This window comes from Dipodomys ordii, unplaced genomic scaffold (genome assembly GCF_000151885.1).
Source record: "Dipodomys ordii isolate 6190 unplaced genomic scaffold, Dord_2.0 Scaffold59, whole genome shotgun sequence".
In the NCBI taxonomy this organism is placed as follows: domain Eukaryota; kingdom Metazoa; phylum Chordata; class Mammalia; order Rodentia; family Heteromyidae; genus Dipodomys; species Dipodomys ordii.
The window spans coordinates 4,177,331-4,202,298 of NW_012267275.1; the positions used below are offsets into that span (position 1 = coordinate 4,177,331).

Here is a 24,968-nt window from a genome sequence, read left to right on the forward strand (position 1 = left end):
TAGTGATTGGAGTTCTATTCAGGGAGTTACTGCCTGTACTAGTAAATTCTACTGCTTTTCTTATTCTATTCTGTGGATGCTTCAAAGGTTCAGGTTTTACAGTAAGATTCACTTTGAATTGGTATTAGCACAGGGTGAGAGATAGGATCCAATTTCATTCTTCTGCATGAAAGCATTCAATTTTCTCAGCATCATTTGTTAAAGAGACTATTTTCTCTCCAGCATATGTTTTGGGCTCCTTTCACAAAAAATCAGGAGGTTATAATTATGTGGTTTCATTCTGGGTCTTCTAAAGTGTTCCATTGTTCTTCAGGGCTCTTTTTGTGCCACTAACATGTTTTTGTCTTATGGCTCTGTAGTATATTTATAAAGACTGTTGTGATACTGCCACAGCATTGCTTTATTTTATTTTTCTTCTCGAGTTTGCTTTGGCTATTCAGATCCTTTTGTGGTTCCATATAAATTTTAGGATAGCTTTATCTATCTCCCTGAGGAACAACATTGGGAGTTGGATGAGATTTGCCTTGAATTTGAGGATATTATTTGGCAATATGGCCATTTTCATGATTTTGATTCTACCAATCCATGGACAGGGGAGATCTATACTCTAGTGGCTTCACTTTCTTTATTCAGAGTTTTATAGTTTTCATTCTAGAGGTCCTTCTCCTCCTTGGCTACAACTCAGGAACTTTGATGAGAGCTATCCCGACTCTCAGTTCCTCTATGGAAATCTCAATTGAGCTCTGTAGAGACCCTAGAGCAGTTCAAAGAAAGGTCCCTTCCAATATTGGATTGATTCTGAGGTTGTTTGGGGCAGAAAGGTTCAACTTTTGAGAGTACTATAATTTATTGCAGCATATTCCTGGGTCTAAAATATCAGGAAAAACCAATCATCCAAATCAACATGTTACTTGTGATTTATATTGAAATAAATAACTTGATCATCTGTGGATTTTGATATTCTGGGATGTTCAGTCCCAGTTCCTGTAGATACCAGATAGAGGAATTTGTTTGATTGTCTGTTGCTTAATATCTTAATTTATCAAAATCCACTCTCCAAGAAATAAGGAGGAAGGGGAAAGGGAAGTATGCCAGTAGCCAGGCTTACCCTCATGGCTCACTCTCTACCACTTGATTCACACCTCCACTGCTGATATTTTTCTAGTCAATTGGAAGTATATGTCAACGTGTTCTCTGTCCTGCCAGCTCCAAACCTGATCCTCATATCTGAGCCTCCTGAGTAGCTAGGATTGTAGACACGAGCCACTGGCAGGAGTGTTAATTATATCCCTTCATCCTGTACTGGTCAGTAACAGATGTTAATTGTTTATCTCCACTTCCACTTCTGATATACAACTATACTACCATTTCTTTGAATTTTTCTATATGCCTTAGTTTTAGATGAATCTTTTGCAAACTGTATCTGCACTTATTCTGTCCTTGAATTTAATTTGCTATTAGGTCCTCCCATTTAGTCAAGCACTGGGATATGCCATCTATTCCCAACATTCTCAAAGGCCTAAAATTCTGCTTCAGATGCCCATAAGGTGAGGTTGGATTCACCTTTGTTTTACCTCTCTGTGCTCCTGCCTTCAGTTAGATGTGGTGTCATGGTTATTCCTTGCTAAGTCTTCAGGTCATCAATGCACAAAAAAAACTTCAATAATTTTACTCTATAATTTTAGCTGTAGGGAAATCAATAAGGGTACCTAGTCTAGCATGTTCCCAGAAGCCATCAATATTTATACTCCAGTATGCAAATGCCTAGCACTTTTACATTAGAGATTCCTTAGGATGGAACTTTGTTTGCAGTATTGACTATGTAGGATTGATTTCCCATCAATAAGGCTGTGGGCATGCATAACACTGTGCCATATTTATGAAGTTGTCAGTAAAAACAGATCAATTATCCAGGATTTAAATTTGGAAATTTTCTTTTATTCAAATTATTTTTATTAGTATAATTATATAAAGGGAATTCATTATGATATTTACATAAATGCATATGATTTTATTAATTAAATTCATAGCATGTATATTTCACTTTCTTAGCCCATTCCTCCTTCCCTCTCCTTAAGTTTTTAATGAATTTCATAATGATGTTTTCACACATGCATAATGTACTTCTAGTATATTCACCCCCATCACCACCCCCCTTTCTTTCCCTAGTACCCCTCCTGCTGATTTCCTCAGAGATCTCTTTTTACATTATTTTTATTGCTATTATTATTTTAGGTCTGCATTCCACATATAAAGGAAAATATGCTTTGTCTTCTGAGCTTACCTTTCTTCACTTAACATGATGATCTTTAGTTCCATCCATTTTCCTGTAAACAACATAGTTTATTCTATACATACATGGAAATATCCCAATGAAAACCCTTTGTACTATAAATATATGCCAATAATTGGGATATTAGTAGAATATAACATTAATAATTCACCAAATTATATTTATATAGTAAAGTAATATATTAAATTAGGACATTTTCAAATATTCACAGGTGAAAATCATTAGAAAATCTGGGAAATACTGACTTCACTAAAAATATAGGAATATATTCTATATCTTGCTCACTTTTGCAAACTTACTTCCCAACAATGAGTTGAGAATTTTTGCTAATTTATTCTCCTATCCTTCTTCTACTATGCTGCCCTAGCCTACTATGCTCAGCTTTCTATTTTCAGCACATGACTAAGTATTTCTCATTTTTTTAGTATCTAAACACATAATTTCCAGAGCCTTTCTCTGCTGAGGAATATTTGTGTTTTAAGTACAATATCTCAGGTTCACTTCTCTATAAGGAATTCCCATATTAATGTTTTCACTCTAGTCTTCTAAACAATACCACATTTAAAATTATGAACTTCCTGTAAAAGTAAGTAGAAAGGCCTTAAAAGAACCAAAGGACATCATTTGCCTTGCAGATCAAAGAAAATATCGGATCTGTGTATAATCCAAATGAAGCAGACAGAGCCTTCATGGTTACATAAAGCAACTCACACTCAGGCTAGGATAAGATTACCTAAACAGGAACAAGTAAGTTGTTGATTAATGAAAGAGAATGGATAGCAGCTGAGGATTTGTGTTTGTGCATTCTCGGTAGAAGTTGTGCCTTGTCTATAGATAATAATCATAAGGCTACTGGTCAAAATAACTTTATATTATAAATATTGCTCTATCTTATAAAAATGTCATTATCAAATAGGTAAAGTACATTACTTATCTAGTTTCATATAATTGTGCCTCCAGGAAGCCTACCTAGTTATATTTTAGGGACAAGCTAAATATTCCAACTACTAAATTATCATTCTCACTGAGACTCAAGAAATAATAGACATCATTTGACAGATACTTGAAAGTGAAAAAAATTATGAGATGGGACATAGGAGAACTTAAAGATGAGTTTACTTTGCAATTTTACATCAGGCTGATCGTGTTAATACTTGATTTTACACATTTGTGTCATGTGTTACGCATTATGTATGTATCTTACAAGCTTGTCCTGGTTATCCCAGTAGATTAAAAGAGCCTTCAAAGCAAAGCTGTAGTACTTGTTTTGGTTTTAATTCTTTTTGGTGCTCTGTGTACTATCGGCTCTCCATAAATATCTGAATGACTGACAGCTTGTGCTGGCAGCCTTCAGCCAGAGGGTGGAGAAAAGCACCTGAGTCAGCTGAAAGTCAGCCAAGAATCACAGTCAAGTGTAATCTGCTGCATAAATATTACAGGACATTCTCATGCTAAAACACAAACAAACAGATGAGGGACATGTGTTACAGGAGTAAAGATTAGGCTCTATTTCAATGTCTCTGGAACAAATAAAACACAAAAAACCCCACTAAATCAGAATATTCAAGAGTATGAATGTTTCCTTAGAAAGAGCAAATCGGTAATTTTTTCCAGCTGGAGATGATGTCTGAAAAATGTGTTATGCTTTCTGAGTTTTATAGAAAAGGGCCTAGGATTTGCTCATGAGCCCTGTTACCCAGGTACCTTCTACTCCAGGGTTCAGATGCTAACTCAACATGGAAAAATTGGTTTTGTCAGGACATTCTTTTTCTATCAGGCTAGAAACATCAGTATATACTAGAAACTGGTTATTACCTCATTACACTTCAATATACTCTTTCAGGCCTATTTTTTGTATGCAATCTAAATAGTGTTTAAAAATGCATCTCTTCTAAACATTCTTTAGGTATGCTAATTCATCCTGTCCTCACATTGTGAGGACTTGTCTTCCATTCACAAAGGAAAAAGTGAAGCCCAGGAAGCTTATGCAATTTGTCCCCAACACAGATGTAGGACATGTTTAATGAAGGCAGAATTTGAGTTCTGAGAGTATAACCCCAAAAGCCAACTCTACTCTTCAATCCCATGCTGTCTCTCATGAGTACTAGGAATCCTATTGCATATAGTTAACCCTTACCCTCCACACATAATCACCAGCATTATTTGGCATAATGCAGATTTTAGGGAATATTTTAGACCTACTGAGACAAGGCCCAGGAAGCTGCTTCATTAACATTGTATCTGAGAGACTATAATTCTTACCATCTTAGAGTGTAGCTTCTAGAGTGAAAATTTCTTTTTAAGCATTTTCTAGTAACTTCAGTGTACCTATTTGGAAAAGATGTATCTGTACCTGCAGGATTTTCTACAGCATTTCCCTATACCTAAATAGACCAATGCTCCATTGGATGAATCTAAACCTTTCGAATGACAGCAGCCCGCTAACGAACACAGTACATACTTGTAGTCTGTGATTTGTATTACGGTTTAATTCAAATCAAGCATGATTATTATGACTTCGTAAAACCCCTTACTTCTTAATGTTTTATATGATTCATCCATTAAAGGTCATAGTTGTAAGTTTTAGAATAGTCAGAGTTAAGGAGCTATGAATATAATTTTATTTTTTTCCCTCTCCTGCAGGTAGAACCAAGAGTCTTACACATGGCAAACAAATGCACTACCAGTGAGTTACATCCTCAGCACCATATAAATCATTCTAGAATATTCATTCCAACAAGAATCTCTACTAGTAACACTTATTATCCCCTTTCTCAGTCTCAGGAAACCACTAATTTTCCTTCTGTCTCTAAATTTGCTAAAGTTTTGGCATTTTATAAAAATGGAATAATTTGACTAGCTTCTTTCACGGAACATAATGTTGCATCTTTAAGTATATTGTGTGTTTAATTTACTCATTTATTGGTTGAACATATCATTATTTATAATCATCAGAAATGCTGTTATAAAAATTCATGTTAAAAATTTAGCGCATATATGTTTCCAGTTCTTTAGGGTAAACATCATATGGTGTCTCTATGTTTAACCTTTTAAGAAATTGCCAGACTTTTTTCCAAAGAAGCCGCACCAGCAGTGTATGAGGGTTCCACTTTTTCTACATTTTGCCAGCATTTACTACAGCTGGCTTTCTGGTCCTGTCATCCTAGTGGTGAGAGGGGTTCTGGCATCTGGATGTATCACGAGACAGCAAAGAAGCAGAAAGAGAATTTGGCTGTACGCAGAAGGCAGAAACAACACAGAAGACAACAAGCAAGAGGCCTGGGAAGGGGGCATGTTTACTTTTTTTTTTTTTGGTCTTGTGACATCTGAAACTAATCCAGCTCCAGATTTGAGGCTTCCTATAAGACAGCATTGATCTATTTCTAAAGCTGGAGCGCTCATGATTACCTTCCAATAGGTTCCATACCTCAAAGGTTTTACCCTTTAACACTATTACACAAGGAGTCAGATTCCATTAGAAGGACCTTTTGGGAATACATTCAGACCATATCAAAGCCATAGTAATGTTAAACATGCATTTATGTGTCTTTGTCATTTCCATACCTCTACTGTCTCCTTTTAATTGGATTATTTTTATTATTGGATTTATTTTTATTATTGGATTATTATTTTTATTTTAGAGATAAGTCTTCTGTGAATCAAATGATTTGCAAACATTTCTTCCCATTTGTGTGTTGCTTTTTCATTTCTAGATTTATTTCTCAAGGCCAAATCCATCTTTTTTTTTTGGGGGGGGGTCTGGTCCTGGGCCTGAACTCTGGGCCTGGGCGCTGTCCCTCAGCTCTTCAGCTCAAGGCTAGCGCTCTACCACTTGAGCCACAGCACCACTTCTGGCTTTTTTCCTTTTTGCTTATGTGGTGCTGGGGAATCGAACCCAGGGCCTCATGCATGCAAGGCAAGCGCTCTACCACTAAGCCACCTTCCCAGCCCCCAAATCCATCTTAATACATACTTCCATCCTTATTTCTGTTACAAAGATGATGTTTTGAGTTGAATAATGCTCTACCAAAATTTACGTGTAAATAATCCTCAATCTCTCAGAGTGTGACTTTATTAAAATAAAGGGTTTGTTGCAGACTAATTTAAGGTAATATTGAAGTAGATACATGTTTAATCTCAGTAGAATACTTACAGGAAGGGCAAATTTGAACACAAAGAAGCACTCAGGGCGAATGCCACTACCAGAACTAGGAGAGACAACCAAACCTGATCTTTTATCTGGTGTGCGCAGAGGGAGCAGAGCCTTGCTAACACCTTCATGTTGGACATCTGTTCTCCAGAACTCGGAGCCCATGAATTTCTGCTAAGTCACTAAGATTACAACAGTTTTTAAAGTATCTCTAGGAGAATAATATAGATGCTTAACATGAAAGTTAGATTTGTTCTTCAGTTTTAATGATTACATCAGATCAAAAGTCAACATGAAATAATATTTGTGTTTGGTTTATAATCCTGTTACCTAATTTTATGAAAATTAAGAGGCTGTTATCTTTAGTTTGTCTGTGTAAAGATCATAGGGTTCTACTTTAGTTTTATTGAGACAGTATCTTTCTAGGTAGCCCTGTACATGCAGAAAGGGGAAATTTGAGGCTCATGTCTCAGTCTCTTGTGTGCTGGAATTACAGCTATGTGCCATTATGTCTGGCCCTGTCACAGGGCTTTAAAAAGTAACAGAATAGGGCTGGGAAGGTGGCTCAGTGGTAGAGTGCTTGCCTTGCATGCCTTGCATGCATGAGGCCCTGGGTTCGATTCCTCAGCACCACATAAGCCAAAGAGAAAAAAAAAGCCGGAGGTGGCGCTGTGGCTCAAGTGGTAGAGCGCTAGCCTTGAGCTGAAGAGCTGAGGGACAGTGCCCAGGCCCAGAGTTCAGGTCCCACGACCAGACCCCCCCCCAAAAAAAGTATCAAAATCGTGCTAAAACATATCCATCTTTAATGGACATAAAAACATTTTGACATGACTTTTTCCCAAGTATTCCTTCCTTTCTGTCATATGAAATAAGGGAAGTGACTTGAAACTCAGCACTTCAACACTGCTTTGCTTAAGAAAACAATCATTCTACCCTTTACATTCCTGGTGGGTGGATTAGAAATGTACAAAATACAATTTCAGGGAATGAAATTTTAGGTGAATTTTAATGGAGAATTTCTGAGAAAAGGTTTCCAAAGAAAGCTTTCTTGTTCTTAACAAAGAAGTATGAAAAAAGTGTACTTTCTCCTCCTTAACTGTAGCCACATTTTAAAAAATATAATTTAGTCGTACAAAGGAGTTGCCATTCAATAGAGTAGTTTATGAAATTCAGTGTCTCTTGATCAATGTCACCCCTTTTAACATTCTCACCCATGTGGCTATATTTTTGATCACATGGTAGATGGTCTTTCAAAAACTTGCTCACACAGAGGATGTCAGGATAATAGCACGGGAAGTTGGATTCATGATGAGGGGGAGAAGATTGCCCAGTTGTCAGACTTGCTTTGAGAAATGATAACTTCCTTATGGTTTTCACTAGTTTGGATCAAGGCTTTGGTTTCTGTACTCCAGAGCAGCTAAACTAGCATATAACCAATAATAGAACTATTCTAATAGTTTCTCTTCACTTTATTTGGACATTCTTCTTATTAATATGTAAACTATAGAAGAAATCTCTTTGATCATTGTTCTGCATTTTTGAACAAAACATTTTAAAATTTGATGTAAGTTCAGACATCATGAATTAATGCATAGTGGATGTGCTGAAGGTAGGTAACAGAGGTAGAGATATTGTCCCTAGTCCTTTGGGCTGCTGGAAACTTCCCAGTGGTCATTCTTGTAGAGCTGCTGCTTTTTTAAAATTTTTATTCAAGACTGCTGAGTGAAAAATGTTTCCAAATGGGTATGCTGAACAAATATATTGTTTATTGCTTACTTCACACCAGTTAGATCAGTTAATACTGATAAATTTATACATGATATTGAGTATTCATAGTGAATTGAATGGCCTTCTAGTAATTGCATGTTAGCTGTGTTTTTTCCCCTTGAATACAAATCCTTTAATAGACTGTTTAATTGACTCTATACTGACAAGAAAGTTGGGGGAGGGGAGCAGCAATGTTTAGGGCCAGTTCATGCTGGTCCCCAGACTGTGAGTCATCTGTTCAATGTGAAGTGTAAATTAGCAGATCCACAGAAGACCAAGTTTTTTATTTTGATAAAAAAGTCCCCATCTTTATCAATTATTCAGTTTGTTGGTTCTGACAAATATATACTAATTATGTATAATAAGGTAAAGTATTTCACTATGCATACTTTCAAATCAGGATATTTGATGTTCTCTACTCCTCATTACTTCATGATTTTCAGCCTTTGCACTCCTGTCTTCAATTTATACATAAATATACAATAGGATATTGTAAACAATATTCACTGTAGGCCACTGGAACTCATTGCTTCTATTGAATGTGACTTGGTACCATTATCCAGTCTCTCTTCATGTCCCATCTCCCACCCTTCACTTAACCAATCACTGGTAAACATTCAGATTGACTACTATGCTTGTGTATGACAGAACACATGGTATCTGTCATTCTTCACCTCACTTGTTCACATCATTCATTTTGCTAAATGTTCAAGCCCTCATCTTGGGGCTTGAACTCTCAGCCTGGATGCTGTCCTTGATCTTTTTACTCAAGGCTAGAGCTCTATCACTTCAGTCACAGCTTCACTTCGTATGTGTGTGTGTGTGTGTGTGTTTCATTGGAGGTAAGAATCTCATGGACTTTCCCATACAGGCTTTGATCCATGATCCTAAGATGTCAGTCTCCCGAGTAGTTAAGATTACAGTCAAGTCTGGCACCGGTGGCTCAATCCTAGCTATTCAGGAAGCTGAGATTTGAGGATTATGGTTCAAAGCCAGCCCTGGCAGGAAACTCCATGAGACTCTTAATTGCCAGTTAACCACCAGAAAACCAGAAGTGGTGCTATGGCTCACGTGGTAGAGCGCACGCCTTGAGCTGAAATGCTGAGAGACAGCGCCCAGGCCCAGAGGTCAAGCCCCATGACTGAAAAAAAAAAAGTTTACAGTCATGAGCCACCAGCACCTGTCATGGTACATTTTTTTCTTTATAAACAAATGGTGTTTGTTATTTTTCCTTTCATTGCTATTAGTTATACATTTGAATCCAAACGTTACAATAGTATTCAACAATGATCCTGAAAACTATAGATGGGTGTGGGAGATAATGCCACCTCTGTTGATTATATTGACTTTGTAATAATTTAAAGTATCATGACTTTAATCTAAAGTGGAAGTTAGAAACTGGATTTTAGAAACGAAACTGCTTAATACTCTTCCCTCAATAAGGCTTCACAAAGTCAAATATTAAGATAGTATCAAGCATAAAGGAAATTCTTTATCATTCCTTTGAGGGTAGGGAGTCTCTGAAACATTTGTTTACTCTTTTATCTCCAATATAAAAACCATGAGTCTTTTAAATGGTCCTCAATGTCTTTGTGTATGTGGGAATAGTAGGGATGAGAGGGAAGAAGTTGACAAAGAAATGGTATTTTTATCTCAGAAATCTCAGATAGGCATCTTTATCCACCTGTATTTGCTAATGCTAATTGTGAAGTACTTTCACCAGAAATCTTCAAAGCTGAAGCATTTAAACACAAGATAACGTGTTTCGCACTTAAAAGCATGATAGACTGTAGCTTACAGGTGAGGTGAAGTGATTTAACAAGCTATGGAGTTTTAAATATCTTGGATACTAAGTGCTTCAGTTGAAAAAAAATAACATGACCTCAAATAATAAGAGTTTCTTATCTAAGCAATAAAATGTGAGAGTCTATTTGAACAAAGCCCAAGTTTTTTGTTTTTTTGATACCATATGATATTTGGGCATCCATACACTAGCCCTGTCTTTACTTTCTGACTTTAGAGTCTTAAGTCCCCCTATATATGGATGGGGGCCAGCGGAAGGGCGCCCATTACCTTTCACCAGTGGAAAGAGGAATCAGATGACAGAACAGAAAACAAACCAATTAATCATTCCCTGAAAGGGGTGGTTGTAACATGGACAGGGAATTACGACTCTTAATGTCACCATACCCATGCCCTTGCTCACTCAGAGTATTCACTGCATAAATTTCTAGGATCAGGATATAGTCTCCCCCCCCCCAAAGTAATTATCTGTCCTTCCCAAATTTGTGTTCTTGAGAAGACTGAGAAATTAAACGACAAATCCCAAGCACTGTTTCTGGCAGGAGTGCTGTGAAGAAAACAAAAGCAGGACCAAGTCTTGGCAGCGTGGACTATGTACGTGTGAGGCTATTTTAGATGTGTGGTCAGAGAAGGCTTCTCTGCAGAGGTGACATGTGCGGAGACCTGAATGGCATGAAGAAACCAGCAAGAACACTCTGCAGAAGAGCAGCTCTTGGGCGAGGAGCTAGCAACGTAACGCGGGACGGGCCCTGGCGACTTCCAGGAACGGCATGAAGGCCTCTGCGGCTTGGTAAACACGTGGATGAGCCCCCAGAGTGTAGGTACTCATTCTTGCTTGTATTCAAAGTGCGGTGGGTATTCATGGAAAGTTTCAAAGCAGGAGTGGGAAGTAACGGATGTAAGACAAAGGACATTTTAAACTACGAGATTGCATTTTGGAGTCTTTGAACCTAATGTCTACCTCCCCGTGTTGGTCAAACAAGATCTTGGCCATCTCTGTTTGCCCAGGATGTTTGCGCACGCCGAGACTTGTTTGCACCCGACACCCTGCTTGCTGATGGCCTCGGAGGAGCTTGTGACAGTTGGCAGGCGCCGAGTGGCGCTGGGCCAGCCAAGTGGCGGCAGGCCGGGGCCAGGGCTGAACAGGAGGGGAGGAGAGAGAGGCGCAAGGGCTGCGGGCCGGGAGGGAGGAAGCTTCCTCCGCCAGGGTGGCGGCGAGGCTCTCCTGGAGGAAGGCGGCGGCGGCCCCCGAAGAGCCTTCCACCGAGCTCACGCGCGGCCCCAGGAGGTTCGGTCTCCAGGCTGGCCGGGGTTGCCCCGACCTGGCGCCGTAAACAATAGGGCTTCGTGGCTGGAGGCAGCCATCCGAGTGGCTGGCCGGGAGGGAAGCTGCAAAGACGAAGGGAGCTGCTGGAGCCCGGCCCCGCCGAGCCGGGCTGGGAGCCCAGCTTCAACACCCGCAGGGAACTGCAGGTGTCCATTTGGGACTGGGGTCAGGTGGGCCTCTACCCCACATCCTGCAGCGCCCCGTCCGGGTGGTCCGGGTCGGGCGATCCGGCCCCGGGTTTTGCTCTCCGCCCGTATCTACAGGCCGCGCCCGGAGTGGGGTGCGGCGCGCGGTACCCAGGCGCGGGGGGGAGGAGGGGGACCCGAGGGAGGCCCCGCCCCGTCCATCGCTCCCCCTCCTCCCACCCCCCCCGCCTCTCGGACCCCTCTGCTTCCCCAGGACAGCCCGATCCAAACCCACACGGAGCTTGGAGGGCGAGGGGTCCGGACCTCAGCCCCTCCAACCCATGCTTCGCCGCCCGGGAAGCGACTGGGGCCGTCGCAGGTTCCAGCTGCGCCCACGGAAGGCGACGTCGGGGGGCGCCGCGGCGAGGCCTCTCCCCCTACGTCCCCCGGATTTAATGCCCAGCGGGCCACCGGCGGCGCCGTGTGACTCCGGAGCGTCCGGGCGGGGACGGGGTTCTTCCTGCGCGGCGTCGGCGTGGTGCGGACCGGCGGGACGCAGCGGGCGCACGCAGGGGCTCAAACGGTAGAGCGCGGCGCGCGGCAGCGGAGCGCCCGGGCGCCGAGAGAGGCGGGCTGTCCCAAGCCTCGCCCCAGGACACGCCCCCACCCATAGCTCCTCCCCCCGGCCTCCTAATTTGGCTGGGATTGAGCGGCTTTTGGCGCTCGGGCCTTCTAGGCTCCTTCTGCTGCAGTCGAGAAAACCCGGAACGGCGGAGTCGCCGAAGGGCGGAGCGGCGTCGCCCCTCGCCGCGCCTCCCCGGCAGCCCTCCCAGGCCGCGCTGGGCATGCTCAGTCGGCAGGGCCGCTTCAGCTCTCGGAGTAGGAAGCCTGGGCGCTCGGGTAGAGAGGAGCCGCGGCGGGGTAAAGATGGAGCCCTTCACCAATGGTGAGTGGGCGCCCCGGCACCCAGGTTCCAGGGCTCTCGCGGCCCAGGGGAGGGGGGGGTATTGGACAGCAGTGACCAGCGGGGCTGGAGGATGCAGGCGCCCCCGCCGCGAGCTTCCCCCGAGAACTGGGGTGGGGGCGGCGGAGGGAGGCATCCGGAGGGGGGGCCCAGGTGGGTGGGTGAGGGGTCGGGCCGGGCCCCGCGCGGCCGGGGGCTGGCGTGAAGGTCAGTGCCGGCGCCCAGCCGGGGCGCCGCCGGGACCCGGCACCGCTGCGCTGCCAGGTGAGCGGACCACAAAGTTTGGGCTGCGTGCGCACCAGAGGGGGCAAGAGGAAAAGTTGGCAGCCTCGTGGGCTCCTGGAGGAGGTGTCGGCCCCGACTGGGCCGAGGGGGATTCATTACCAACTTGTGTGCCCCGGGAGCTGTCCCCCTGCCCTTCACCGAGTTGCCAGCGTGACTTTCCGTATTAGGGCGGGGTGGGGTGCGGGGTTTGGCCCGGTAATTGCGGGGAGGCGGGGGTGGGGAAGAGGAACTTACCGAAAGGCGGGGTTGGCCCCGGGTCCTGGCGACCGAGGTGCCCTCCCTGGTCAGTTGCGGGGCTACTCAGCAGGGTTAGTGAGTCTTCTCACCGCCCCTGATCACATCTGGTTTTCAGTCAATCCAGGGCCCCCATCAGGGTGAGATCACAATGTGACAGGAGGCCAGAGTCAAAGCAGGCGCCTGCACCCTGAAAACAGCCTTGGCCCAAATCCCCACCTAGTTAAAACGATGGCTTTTGTTTGGACCAGAATTGCGGGAGTCACAGTTTAGGGGTGAGATTTCTTACTATTTTTGCGGTGTATTGAGTCTATGCGTTCTTCTTTACGATAGAGAGTGGGAAACATGCGAATGAAAGAGGCTACATGCAAAACTTAGGAATTTATTGTCAATATGCCTTTCTCTGTGGGTGGTTGGTTACTTCAGGTAGGTAGAATATCTCCATAATGGGAAGCAGTCTGTGCCCTAGGTGGGGTGGGTTTACCTCTAAAAGACTGAGACTTTGCCTACTACTGTAGTGGACAGACTTGGTTCTGTGTTGCAATTCAATGATGAGACTGTAAACTACTCATTATAATCTTTTTGTCCCTAATTCAGCATTTTTTATTCTATAGCCGTTTTTCTAAATGTGCTGTTTAATTTGGCTTAATAACGACAACCTGAACTCTGAATTTTCTTTCTCATTAGGGTTATATTTATAATTACTAAGAATCTTAAGAGTAGTTCGGTGAAGTTACTCAGAGAATTGGGAAGACTTGGACTGAAAAGTCAGACACCATAGAGACCATTTAGTATTTGAACGGGAAGTATGTTTAACACAGTTCTTAAATCCCTGCAAATGAACCACTCCAAAGCTTATTCATTGTTCTAGGCAGAATACTTGGGAGTTTCTGTGTTTGTAGGATTTTAAATGTGAAGTTTCACCCAATTCAGTAAAAAAAAAAAAAAATCTCCCCAACAGGGCTGAGTCACCCATGTGTGTGGTCTACATAGGAGTGCTGTTGGTTTGCTTACCCCTTCACCTAGCAGGGCTGTGGCACCACTGGCCACTAGGCATTATGAGGCCCAGTGAAAACATTTGGTTCCTGGTGGACAGCATGCTTTTCATAGACTGCCCCTGGCTGTATGCCTGTATAGCTAATTTTGTATGGCCCTGGAATGATATAATATCCAAATGACCCTTTGGAGAAAAGTGACCCCACTCCTGACAACATTAAAGTGCATTCTCAGGTCTTAAAAATAGTCTTTATTCTCCTCTCATGGAATATGCTCCTGTAAATAAGCATATTTGCAAATTGTCACATTTGGCAGGACAGAAGAATCCGAGAGATGGTTTTTAAAAAACAAGCAAATTTTTAAGTTTCATATAGGAGATTGTATTTCTAATCCTTTCCTATTTTCCAGACTTTTCAAAATCCTTGCTGAAGACATATTGACAGTGTATCATTTTAGTTAATGTAGTAATCTTTTAACCTGGAAAATATAAACTGGAACATATAAAGTAGGCAAGATAGATGTTGATAATCTGAAATGGTTTGAAGGTTTTAGATAGGTATTTACCTCAAAACTTTTTTTTTAAAAGGTTTACTGTAGAGTTTTCTAGTGTCTTCAAACAACATAGTGTAATGGAAAGTATACTTATTTTTGTATGTAATCCTAAGTACAAAAATATTCACACAAAATTCTCCCATTGGTCCATGTGTTCTACGGCTGAATATTTTATCATCTTAGAATAGATGATTGAAAGATTTCTAAAAGCTCAGCATTGGCTTTTGTTCCACATTCCCCCTCTCTTTACCCAGTTAGACTTTTCTTGTGTATATCCCTGTATATACAGAAAGATAAGGGATTTTAACAAGGACAGTTTTTATAATTCTGAACTGCATATGGTTCAGCTATAACGGTTTCATTATCTGACCTATACATTTGTAAGGGAAGATAACTTAGTTTCTGTTTTGACATTCTGGCTTTCAGTACTCATCTATCTCATTAGGGCTATTAGTTACTCATTTCCTATGAAAAGTTGCTATGCTATGAGGCTATGTCTTAGTGCCAGGAATTGGCTCAGGAGATATTTGTCCTTGTCCTTTGGAGCGACTACTGACTATAAGACTGAAGACAGTACATTTGGACCTCTGGTGACTTTATTATGGGGGAGGGAGATGTGTTAGACTAATACTTAAGATTGGTTTCCCAGGAACTAGTGTGTCCTGTGAGATAGACATAAATGAAACTTTGAAGAAGTAGTGACTTCTGTATTTTCCACCACAACAGAAAGTTGATGGCAATTTTTAGGCAGAGGTACTAGATTAAGGCAAGTGTTAATATCCATTTACTTTTGTCCTCATTTGCATGCAGGGTTGAGATAATTCAGCATAACTGAAGTTTACATTAAGACATGCTAAAGCCTTAGCTCAATCCCCATTATCTGATTGAGAAAACCTGAGATTGGGCCCTGAAATCTGTAACTTCATTTTGAGGGTAGTAAAAGTATTCACTAGAAAGGAGTGCTTGGTAAGTTTATTAAGTAAACAAATTCAGGATTTGGGAGCCCAGCACTGAATAAATATCCTGATAGACACTTGCTGGTTTGTGATGTGATTTGAAATAAATTTAGAGATTAGAAAAACATTGATATTTTCATCCCAGAACTGAAAACATAGTTTGTTTTTTAAGAATAGAGACTTCATTTCTCTGTCTTAGTGCATAATGAAACAGGAGGCATTTTTTTTTTTTGTCAAATTAAGTTGTGTTTGCTTTGTTTTGATTGATATCTGAAAGTATTTTCCAACTTACCAATGGCAACATATAAGATATTTTTGGGTAGTAAAGCAGTGTAAAATTGTGTTGTCATCTTTTTGTCTAATAAACAATGAATGTTTTATATATATATATATATATATATATATATCCAGAAAAAGAAATTGTCGTATTATCTCTCAAAAATGTGAACTTTCCGGGTGCTGGTGGCTCATTCCTGTAATCCTAGCTACTAAGGTGGCTGAGATCTGAGGATCGTGGTTCAAAGCCAGCCCCGGGCAGGAAAGTCCATGAGACTCTTATCTCCAGTTAATCACCAGAAAACAGGAAGTTACGCTGTAGCTGGCCTTGAGTTGAAGAGCTCAGGGACAATCCCAGGCACAGAGTTCAAGCCCCATGACTAACAAAAAAAAAATGAGCTTATCACATTTTATTTACAGATACATAAATAGACACACATATGCACCCCCCCATATATATATATATATACCATATATATGTGTATATATATTTTATATATATATATATATATATACATATACATATATTTATTTTGTTTTGAGAGAGAATGTGAAGTGGAAGCCTGTAATTTCTCTGTAATGGCATATGAGTTGAATTTTGTTTTTGTTTTTGTATCTTAAGTTTTTCAGTTGGAAATAAGATACAAATGTTGATTTTTTTTTTTTTTTTTTGGTTGGTTGTGGGGCTTGAACTCTGGGCTTGGGCGCTGTCCCTCAGCTCTTCAGCTCAAGGCTAGCACTCTTCTACTTGAGCCACAGCACCACCTCTGGCTTTTTCTGTTTATGTGGTGCTGAGGAATCGAACCCAGGGCTTCATGCATGCAAGGCAAGCACTATCACTGAGCCACCTTCCCAGCCCCAAGATACAAATGTTGAGATTTAGCATCATTACCAGTATAGGTAACTAGAAACCAACCCATTCTTTATTAGAAAGTAGTAGCAAAAACCTTTCCTATTACCCATTTTCAAAAAAGTGTCTTGAGATAGACTAGGAAGCAGTGTATTTTAGTGATTATCATTGATTTGTACATGATCCTATATCTGAAGGATACAGAACTATAAGCAAGTTATCATATAGAACAGAAGCCAGATTTCCTGCTGTGTAATTCAGTCAAACACCCACCTTTGAATGTTCATTTACAAGTAAATTTTCTGCTAGGCCTATTTACTCCACAAATTACTCCATGAATGTGTCATCACATCATCTTAGCTAAAGAGAAGAAATGCTTGGAAGAATTGAGTTTTGTTTTCATTGCTAGTTTAAAAGTACAGAAATGCAGAAGAAATAAAAAGCAATACAACTTTGTCTATATTGTCTAGACTATTTGACAATATTCTAGTTATGAAAGAATGTATAGAATTGTCTTTATATCCTTTTCATAGAATACTTGTCACCAATACACTGAGATTTATACTAATTTATGATAATATCCCTATTAGGATATAGAGATATGAAAGCATTAAACCAAGATCACTCCAGACTTTGAGATAGAGATAGATTAGGCCTGTGAATCTTGGCAATTGAGGGGAGAAGGATGGTATAGCCATGTTCTGTCAATGATTACCTCATGCCTTGAAAACTATAGGAGTTAGTGCTGAGCTAATACTTCTAGGCAGGTTCATAATATTGCTGTAACAAAGAGGAAAAATTGGTCTTTTAAAACTTGAATCCTTAGGTATTTTTGAGTGTTTACAGGAAACCAGAATTGGGACTGGAGGGAAGTTTTGGAGCTCTTATTATGACTTAGGTCCTCTTAGATATTATAGTCTGTAGAGAAGGCTGCTCATTGCAGTAGTGTTTCTGGATAGTAAGTATAACAGGAAGATATCCTATGTCTATGGAAGGATCTTCAGGAGTCCCTTGTAACCTGATCCACTGCATAATCATTTGTGAGAATCTAGGGGCACTTGTAGGACTTCAAATCTTGCAAAAATCTTTAGAGAAGATTGGAGCTTAATTGAAGAATCGTGAGGAAGATAAACAGAATACAGAGATTTGAGGGTAAAAAAGGGCATTGCTACATAGAAAATTTCAAAATGGTGTGTCTTAAGGTGTGCCACTCTTAGCTCAGAAATGAGCCTTTTTAGGGGAGTAAGAACTTAGGTGAAGTCTTTCAACTTTCATGAAGTTGAAAGGTAGGAGTAGAAGAAGAGGGAAGGTAGATGGGCGTGGTTGGACAAAAGGAATTGAGGGATGTGGGTGTGAATGAGTTAAGACTGGCCTTTGAAGTTCTAGGCAGGAGACAGAAAACATTTGCTTGGAATTTAATCATACTGTTTTCTTCATAATCAGGAAATTTATAGTCAGCTCTAAGTACTATTTATGTTCCTGAGAATTTTAGATTTCAAGGGGAAAAAAATGAAAAAAATGGCTAATGTCATCTACCCTTTTCTATCATAATAGCAGTCTCTCTGCTTTTGTAGTCTGTTGTGGTTTTTGGGTTTTTGTTGGGTTTGTTTTTTTTTTTTTTTTTGGTGTTGATGGCTTTTGTGTTTTTGTGTGCCAGTCTTGGAGTCAGGGCCTGGGCACTGTCTCTGAGCTTGTTTATGTTCAAGGCTAGTTCTACAACCTGAGCCACAGCTATACTTTGGCTCAGCATCCTGAGTAGTTAGGATTACAATCGTGAGCCTCTGGTGCTTGGCTACTATAGCCTGTTTTTAATTCTTTTCTACTGGTTGAACAATGAATTGATTAATTTTTAAAATTTTACCATACTATCTAAACTAAGAGGAAACCAGATTACTTGTCAAATGAAGTTGAGGCTACCAGGGAGTTTCTAAAGACAGTGGAGAATAAAGCTTTGTTGTAAAAGGCCCTTTGAAGTTCTTTTTCTTCTGTGTATTGCACAATGAGAGTTCCATGTATTTCAGGAATGTAGTCACTGAAACAAAATAAGAGTCAGTTGTGTGAACTTTTCTAAGTTGGGGGATTGATTGTAGGTCTTCTAGAGCTTCTGAGTACTACTTGGGGAGCCTAAGCCAATGACATAGGATTTGGGGAGTCAAAAAGCCTTCTTGATTTTCTTTGAGAACAGCTTCAACTGAGGGCATAGTAGAATAGAGAGTGCAACGAGTAGATACCTCTGTAGGTCACTGAGCCCTTCTTCTTGCAGTAAATGAAGAGCTGTGTGGTAGTGGTTCTCAGACAACTGGCACAAATGCCATTTGGTGTCTTCGAGGAAATTTCTGCTAGGAAGGAGTCTTTGGAGCATGGTATTTCTTACAGCTAAAACTGTTACTTTTTAAGATTTAAAATAACATTCATCACCAAAAGAGCATTATGTAATTTAAAGGTCTCCTTTAAAGAAAAAATGGATAGAGATTATCAGTAGCACTTGAGGAAAACTAGGTGTTTAAAAGATCTTTCTTTTAAGTTGATATTGGTAGTATGATTTCAAGAAAATATAGAACCAACACTTGTTTAGTTTCAGTTACCGAAGGGTCTCTATGTTCAGTTAGGGAAAATGTGGCACTTGATGCACTGAGCCTTGTGGGACTAGTATTCCTAAATTTACCAAGATCACATACACCATTATCCTTAACACTAATTATACCCTTAACAGTAATTTCTCTGCTCCTCAAACCGGTTACTAAGGGCCATCCCTTAAGTCCACTGATTGAATAAGATTGAGAAGACTGATCACAGAGTATGTGAGGGGTGCTGTTCTGTATAAATAAGAAATATATTGCTCTTTAAAGTAGTGGTTTCTCTTTTGTATGTATTACTACATGCTACTAAGTGATTTTCCATTGGGAAGAAACACACAAAAACAATTGAACATCCAGTGGAAAGATCTAGTATGACAGGAAGGGAGATAATGTGGAGGAGGGAGTCTGTTACTCCCTAGAATTTTCCAAAATCACAATCAAAGTTCGACCCAACATTTCCCTCTTCCATCTCTCCTTTTCTGTGACTGGAGAGCTTTTGAGGTTGTGCATTTGAGGCTAAGTGGTACAGTTAAATCAATTCCTCTATATGCAGTGCTGTAGGGCCATCTGGGTGACCTATGTTGAGACATTTTGCCCTTTATTAAAGAGTCACAAAAACAATTCCCAACCCAATTAGATTCAGCTTTTGAGAAGGAATTTTCTAGTATCCCACAGAGTTGGTATGGAGGCCTGAATTGGTCACACACAACCTTTCACATGGCCATGTGGAAAGAGTAAAGGAGCTGAAGTTCTATCATAGCTGCCCATTGGATAAGATCACTAAAAAGTAGGGCTGTGTTAGTGACATAACAAAATGACTAGTATAATACGTTAGTGTTAGTATGAAAGCATGATATTTAGTTTGATCCTAACCAGAAGGAAAAATTACGGTGGTTTTTGTTTTGATGTTAATCACAAGATAAATATCAGATACCTTTTGAAAAGAAATAGGGCCTAATCAATACTTTAGTATTGATTGTTGTTGAAATAGTAATAAATTATATATACATTATGATGTGAGTACTGCATGATTCACAACTCATTTCTTTTCTTTTTTTCTTTTTTCTTTTAATTGTGAAAATACTGTACAGAGGGGTTACAATTACATGGGCAAGATAATGAGTACATTTCTTATCAAGCATTATTGCCTCCTCCTTTGTTTCCCCTTCCCATCCCTTCCCATCAACTCATTTCTTTTAAACATTCCCCATAACTTCTTCCTTACTCATTATGTTTATTGAGCAATTTACAGGACACCAGGATACAGGCAATATGTTAGTCTACTTTGGCTGCCTCAGTGAAATAACAACAGACATTTATCTGCTCAAAGAGAAAGGTACCAGTGCAGTTAGTTTTGCCTCTCTTTTATCCTTACAGGTAGGTATCTTCTTTCTCTGTCCTTACTTGTCCATTTCTCTGTGCAGGTATGGAGAAAGTGAACTTTGGTGTTCATTCCTCTTCTTGTAAGAATTCTAAACTATCCTTATCAGATTAGGGTCCTGCCCTAGTGATCTAATTTAACTATAATCACCTAACCTTAAATCTTTTGTATCACATTGGGGTTCAAGACTTCAACAAATGTATCTCAAGGGGATCCTAATTCATTTTAGTCAGTTCTGGAATTATCAGGGTAAAGAAGATTGTGGTTTTTTTCTTTTTCTTTGTTGTCAAGGTGATGTACAGAGGGTTACAGTTACATAAGTAAGGTAGTAAGTACATTTTTTATTAAACTTGTTACCCCTTCCCTCATTTTTCTTCTACTTTCCCTTCCCTTATCCTCCCCACCCCCAAGTTGTATAGATTATTTCCAATATATTGTCTTGTGTATATCACTGTTGCATTGGTTCTTTGTCTCACCATTCTGTTGTTCCCCTTCCCTTTCCTAATTCAAGTAAACATATATACTATTTTGGGGTACCAAAATCAAATACAGTGACAACGAAGGATATACCATAGTGGGGAAGAACATACAAAAGAAACAAAAAGTCATATAGCATATTGAAAACAACAACAACAAAGAAAAACCTCTTGTGCCCATATCTTGGAGTTCATTTTGCTTAGCATCATCTTACATGCTCATATGTACATAACTATTGAGCTATTCTGCTCATCTAAGATTATTCTAGATGTATACTAATTATTGCAAATAAAGCAAAGAACCTATGGTTCTTTTTTTTTTCCCTGGTCATGGGGCTTGAACTCTGGGCCTGGGTGCTGTCCCTCAGCTCTTCAGCTCAAGGCTAGCGCTCTACCACTTGAGCCACAGTGCCACTTCCAGTTTTCTGGTGGTTAATTGGAGATAAGAGTCTCACCTACTTTCCTGCCCAGTATGGCTTTGAACTGTGATCCTCAGATCTCAGTCTCCTGAGTAGGTAGGATTATAGGCACAAGCCACAGGTGCCTGGTGGGACTTATGTTTCTTTGGGTCTGGCTTAGTTCACTCAATGTGATGTTTTTTCATAGGAGCAAGTTATTAGAATTCATAATCCTACTTAGAGGTGTTCAAATGAGCATATATGGGTTGTTATTTTTCTGAAGATAGGTGTGCAGAATGGCTCAAAACGGGTCCCCTCATACATCTTCCCATTTTATATTTGCTCTAATGCCTTTTCAAACAGTATACATGCTCAAATAAAGAGGTTTGGAGAATTGACAGTTTTTTTTTTTTTTAAATCTTCAAGGCTGTTGTTCTTCTCAATCTGTTCAGTCTCAGGATCTCTCTTTTTTTCTGAAAAATTGCTGTGGATCCTAAGAGCTTTTATTTATGTCAGTTTTATTTTTAGCTACTATGTTAGAAATTAACAATGAAAAAAATAACTTTTCCAAAACAAAAAGGTAAGTGAGACACATTTTTTTTTGTCAATACACATCTATTAATGTCGGGCTTAATACAAGATAACTGGATTTTCAGATTGTGTCTTCATGAAGTTTGTTGTGATATCATATACCATACATGGCATGAAAAAATATTCTATGTTCGTGAAAGAGAGTAAATGTGAAAATATAAAATAGCATCTTATTATAAAAATAATTTCACTTTGAGAGATCCTCTGGGAGTATATCAGGTCTTCCCCAGGGTATCTCTGCCACATCTGCTGCTCATTAAATCTGTCTTTTATTTTTATAACTGAAGAATAACTAGGAGTCCAAGAAATTAGGAAGTGGAGTTGGAACTGAGAGAAAGGAGGCAGAAATGCTTTAAATGCTTTGGCCTAGGCTCTGGCCTAGAATGTCTGCTGAGCAACCTTATTGGATGTCTGCTTATTTGACAATCTCACAGTCATTTTTTTCAGCATTGGATGGTTCTAAATCAGGGAAGATGCTGAACTTCTTTAAACTGATTATGTTATAAAATTTTATTTTTTAAAATCCTTGTTTTAAAGGGTTTTCAGTTTCCCCCATTTCTAGCACATACAGACTTCCAACTCATAACAATAGAGAGACATAATTTATCTTCTCAGGCATTTTGCAGTTTCTTAGACTTACCTTAATTTTAGTGAATTGAAGACCTCTATAGCTAGGCTTTATTTACTTGGCCCAATCTGTAGACCTAGGGGTCCAGGATGATATAAAAATCTTTTGCCTTGATATAGAATGATATAGAACTTTAAGAGAATAAGATGGGAAATGTACTTATTAGTTGCTCATGTATCTGTACAGCATTTTTACAATGAAAAATGTACAAAAAAAAAGTCAATCCACTCCTTTCTTCTGGGCTGTCGTAGGCCATAAATAACTAGGGTTGATCCATGTTTCGAACCTTTACCCTGTGCCTAACTAGGTCAGTTGGGACCAGACTGTGAGGTTTGTCTGTTGTACCTGAAACAGAGAGCTAATCTGTAATTAGCTTACTGAGATACGGTTTCCATGTGCCTGTGGGGAAATGAGGGCACATCTAACACCCAGAGTGTTGGATGCTCACATTCCTGACTGGCATTTTGTTAGTGTGATTGGTGATAAAAGGTATAAACTGGAGACCGGTCCTATCACAAAATGTGTGGATATCTTTTATCTTGTCCTTTGCTTAGAACAACTTTAATAGAACAGTTAAGCACATAAGACTTACTTAAATCCAAACTAATTCTTTTGTTTCTACCAACAACTACTTACTGTGCCTCCTGTCTCCCATCTGTCTTACACACACAGGCATATGAGGTCACTTAAGGTCCAGTTAATTTATCCTATAGAATAACTAAATGGAGAAGGACAGTCGCTTCCCACTTTGGCTTCCCTTATATGGAACATAATATGTGGCTAAATAATATGTTTCTTTATTTAGAAATGCACGTCTTTCATTTTCAGAACTTTCCAGTGTCTCAACTGTTGGTATGAAAGTTTTCTCTTGCCTAGTTGTATTTTGGTAGTTTCTTTTTTAACTAAGAACCTTACTGCATTGTTGGTGGGAGTGTAAACTTGTATGGAAAAGCAGTATGGAGGTTCCTCAGAAGACTCCACATAGAGTTCCCCTACGACCCAGCAATCCCACTTTTGGGCATTTACCCAAATGTTTACAAACAAGAACACACTAAAGCTACCAACACGACTATGTTTATTGCAGATTTTATTTTCTTTTTTAACTAAGAAAAGCTATGATCATTTGTAAACCTTTACATCCTAGAATGTATATATAGCTTCAAGTTGTCTAAAGTAGACTTCTATGAATGTAGATGATATGTTTATCTTTTTAAAAATACATTGGAGTAACTATTAACATTTACAGACAGTTAGCCCTTCATTCTGCTAATGTTTGTAGGAAGTATCAGTAATATTTTTACTCAGAAGACTTTGTGTGGTTCCTTTGTATCAGTGGACTGAAAGTAACTGAGAAACAAAGACTTGGAGTCTAGCTTGTGAACATGAAATTATTTAAATGAATACTCCTCTCAAAATGATCTTTGTATAATTAAAATAAGTACTGAAGCCTTTCAAATTCCTGATTCTTGGTGTTATATTTAAAGTGAAGGCAAAAATTAAAGTAAAGGTAAGATAACAACAATTAAAAACATGCCAGACATAGTGGCACATCCTTGTAATCCTGCTACTCAGGAGGACTGCAATTTGAGGTGAGCCTTGGCAAAAATTTAGGTGTTATTAAAACAAATAAGCCACATACCATTTACTTACACCTGAAATCCTAGCTATGCAGGAAGCTTCAGGGAGGATGATCTCAGGCCATAGCAAATCTGAGACCATTGTCTGAAAAGCAAACTAAAGCACAAAAAGAATTGGGACAATCAACTGGTATAGGGTACCTGCCTGGCAAATTTGATGCCCTGCAATTATATAGATCTTTATGTAAATAGAATCCTTTTCTACTTAGCTTTCACTCAGCGTAATTTCTCATTTAAAAATAATTACTGAATACTGTTCTGTTGTAACATGTATTATTTTCTGTTTTACTATATGATGTATATTTTTCAAGTCTTTGCTTTTGTCTCTTTTTAAATACATAAGAGTGGAATTGCTGGATTATAAGATAGTTCTGTGTTTAATTTTTGAGGAACATCTATGCTATCCAGAGAGCTTGAACAAGTTTATATTCTCATCAATAGTATACTATGGTTCCTTTGTCCATATACATGTCAACATCTGTTATTATTTGTATTCTTGATGATGGGCATTCTAATGGGTAAAATGGAATCTTAGTGGGTTTTTTGTTTGTTTTGTGTTGTGTTGATATTTTTGTTGGTTGTGGGACTTGGACTCAGGATCAGGGCACTGTTCCTAGGCTTTTGTGCTCAAGGCTAGTGCTCTACCACTTTGATCCACAGCTCTACTTCTGGTTTGCTGGTGGTTAATTGGAAATAAGTC

General features: G+C 39.7%; 1 protein-coding gene across 2 annotated transcripts in view; it reads left to right on the forward strand.

Annotated features, from left to right (window-relative positions):
- Window positions 1-12,172: 12,172 nt before the first annotated feature.
- Lnpep (leucyl/cystinyl aminopeptidase) overlaps window positions 12,173-24,968 on the forward strand; it is a 97,174-nt gene continuing 84,378 nt past the window's right edge. Inside the window, exon 1 of one of the 2 annotated variants that reach the window (XM_013022027.1) lies at window positions 12,173-12,411. In XM_013022027.1, coding sequence (XP_012877481.1) covers window positions 12,393-12,411 — 19 coding nt within the window. In that variant the 5' untranslated portion in view covers window positions 12,173-12,392. The remainder of the gene's footprint in view (window positions 12,412-24,968) is intronic. The other variant, XM_013022028.1, reaches the window with a different exon arrangement.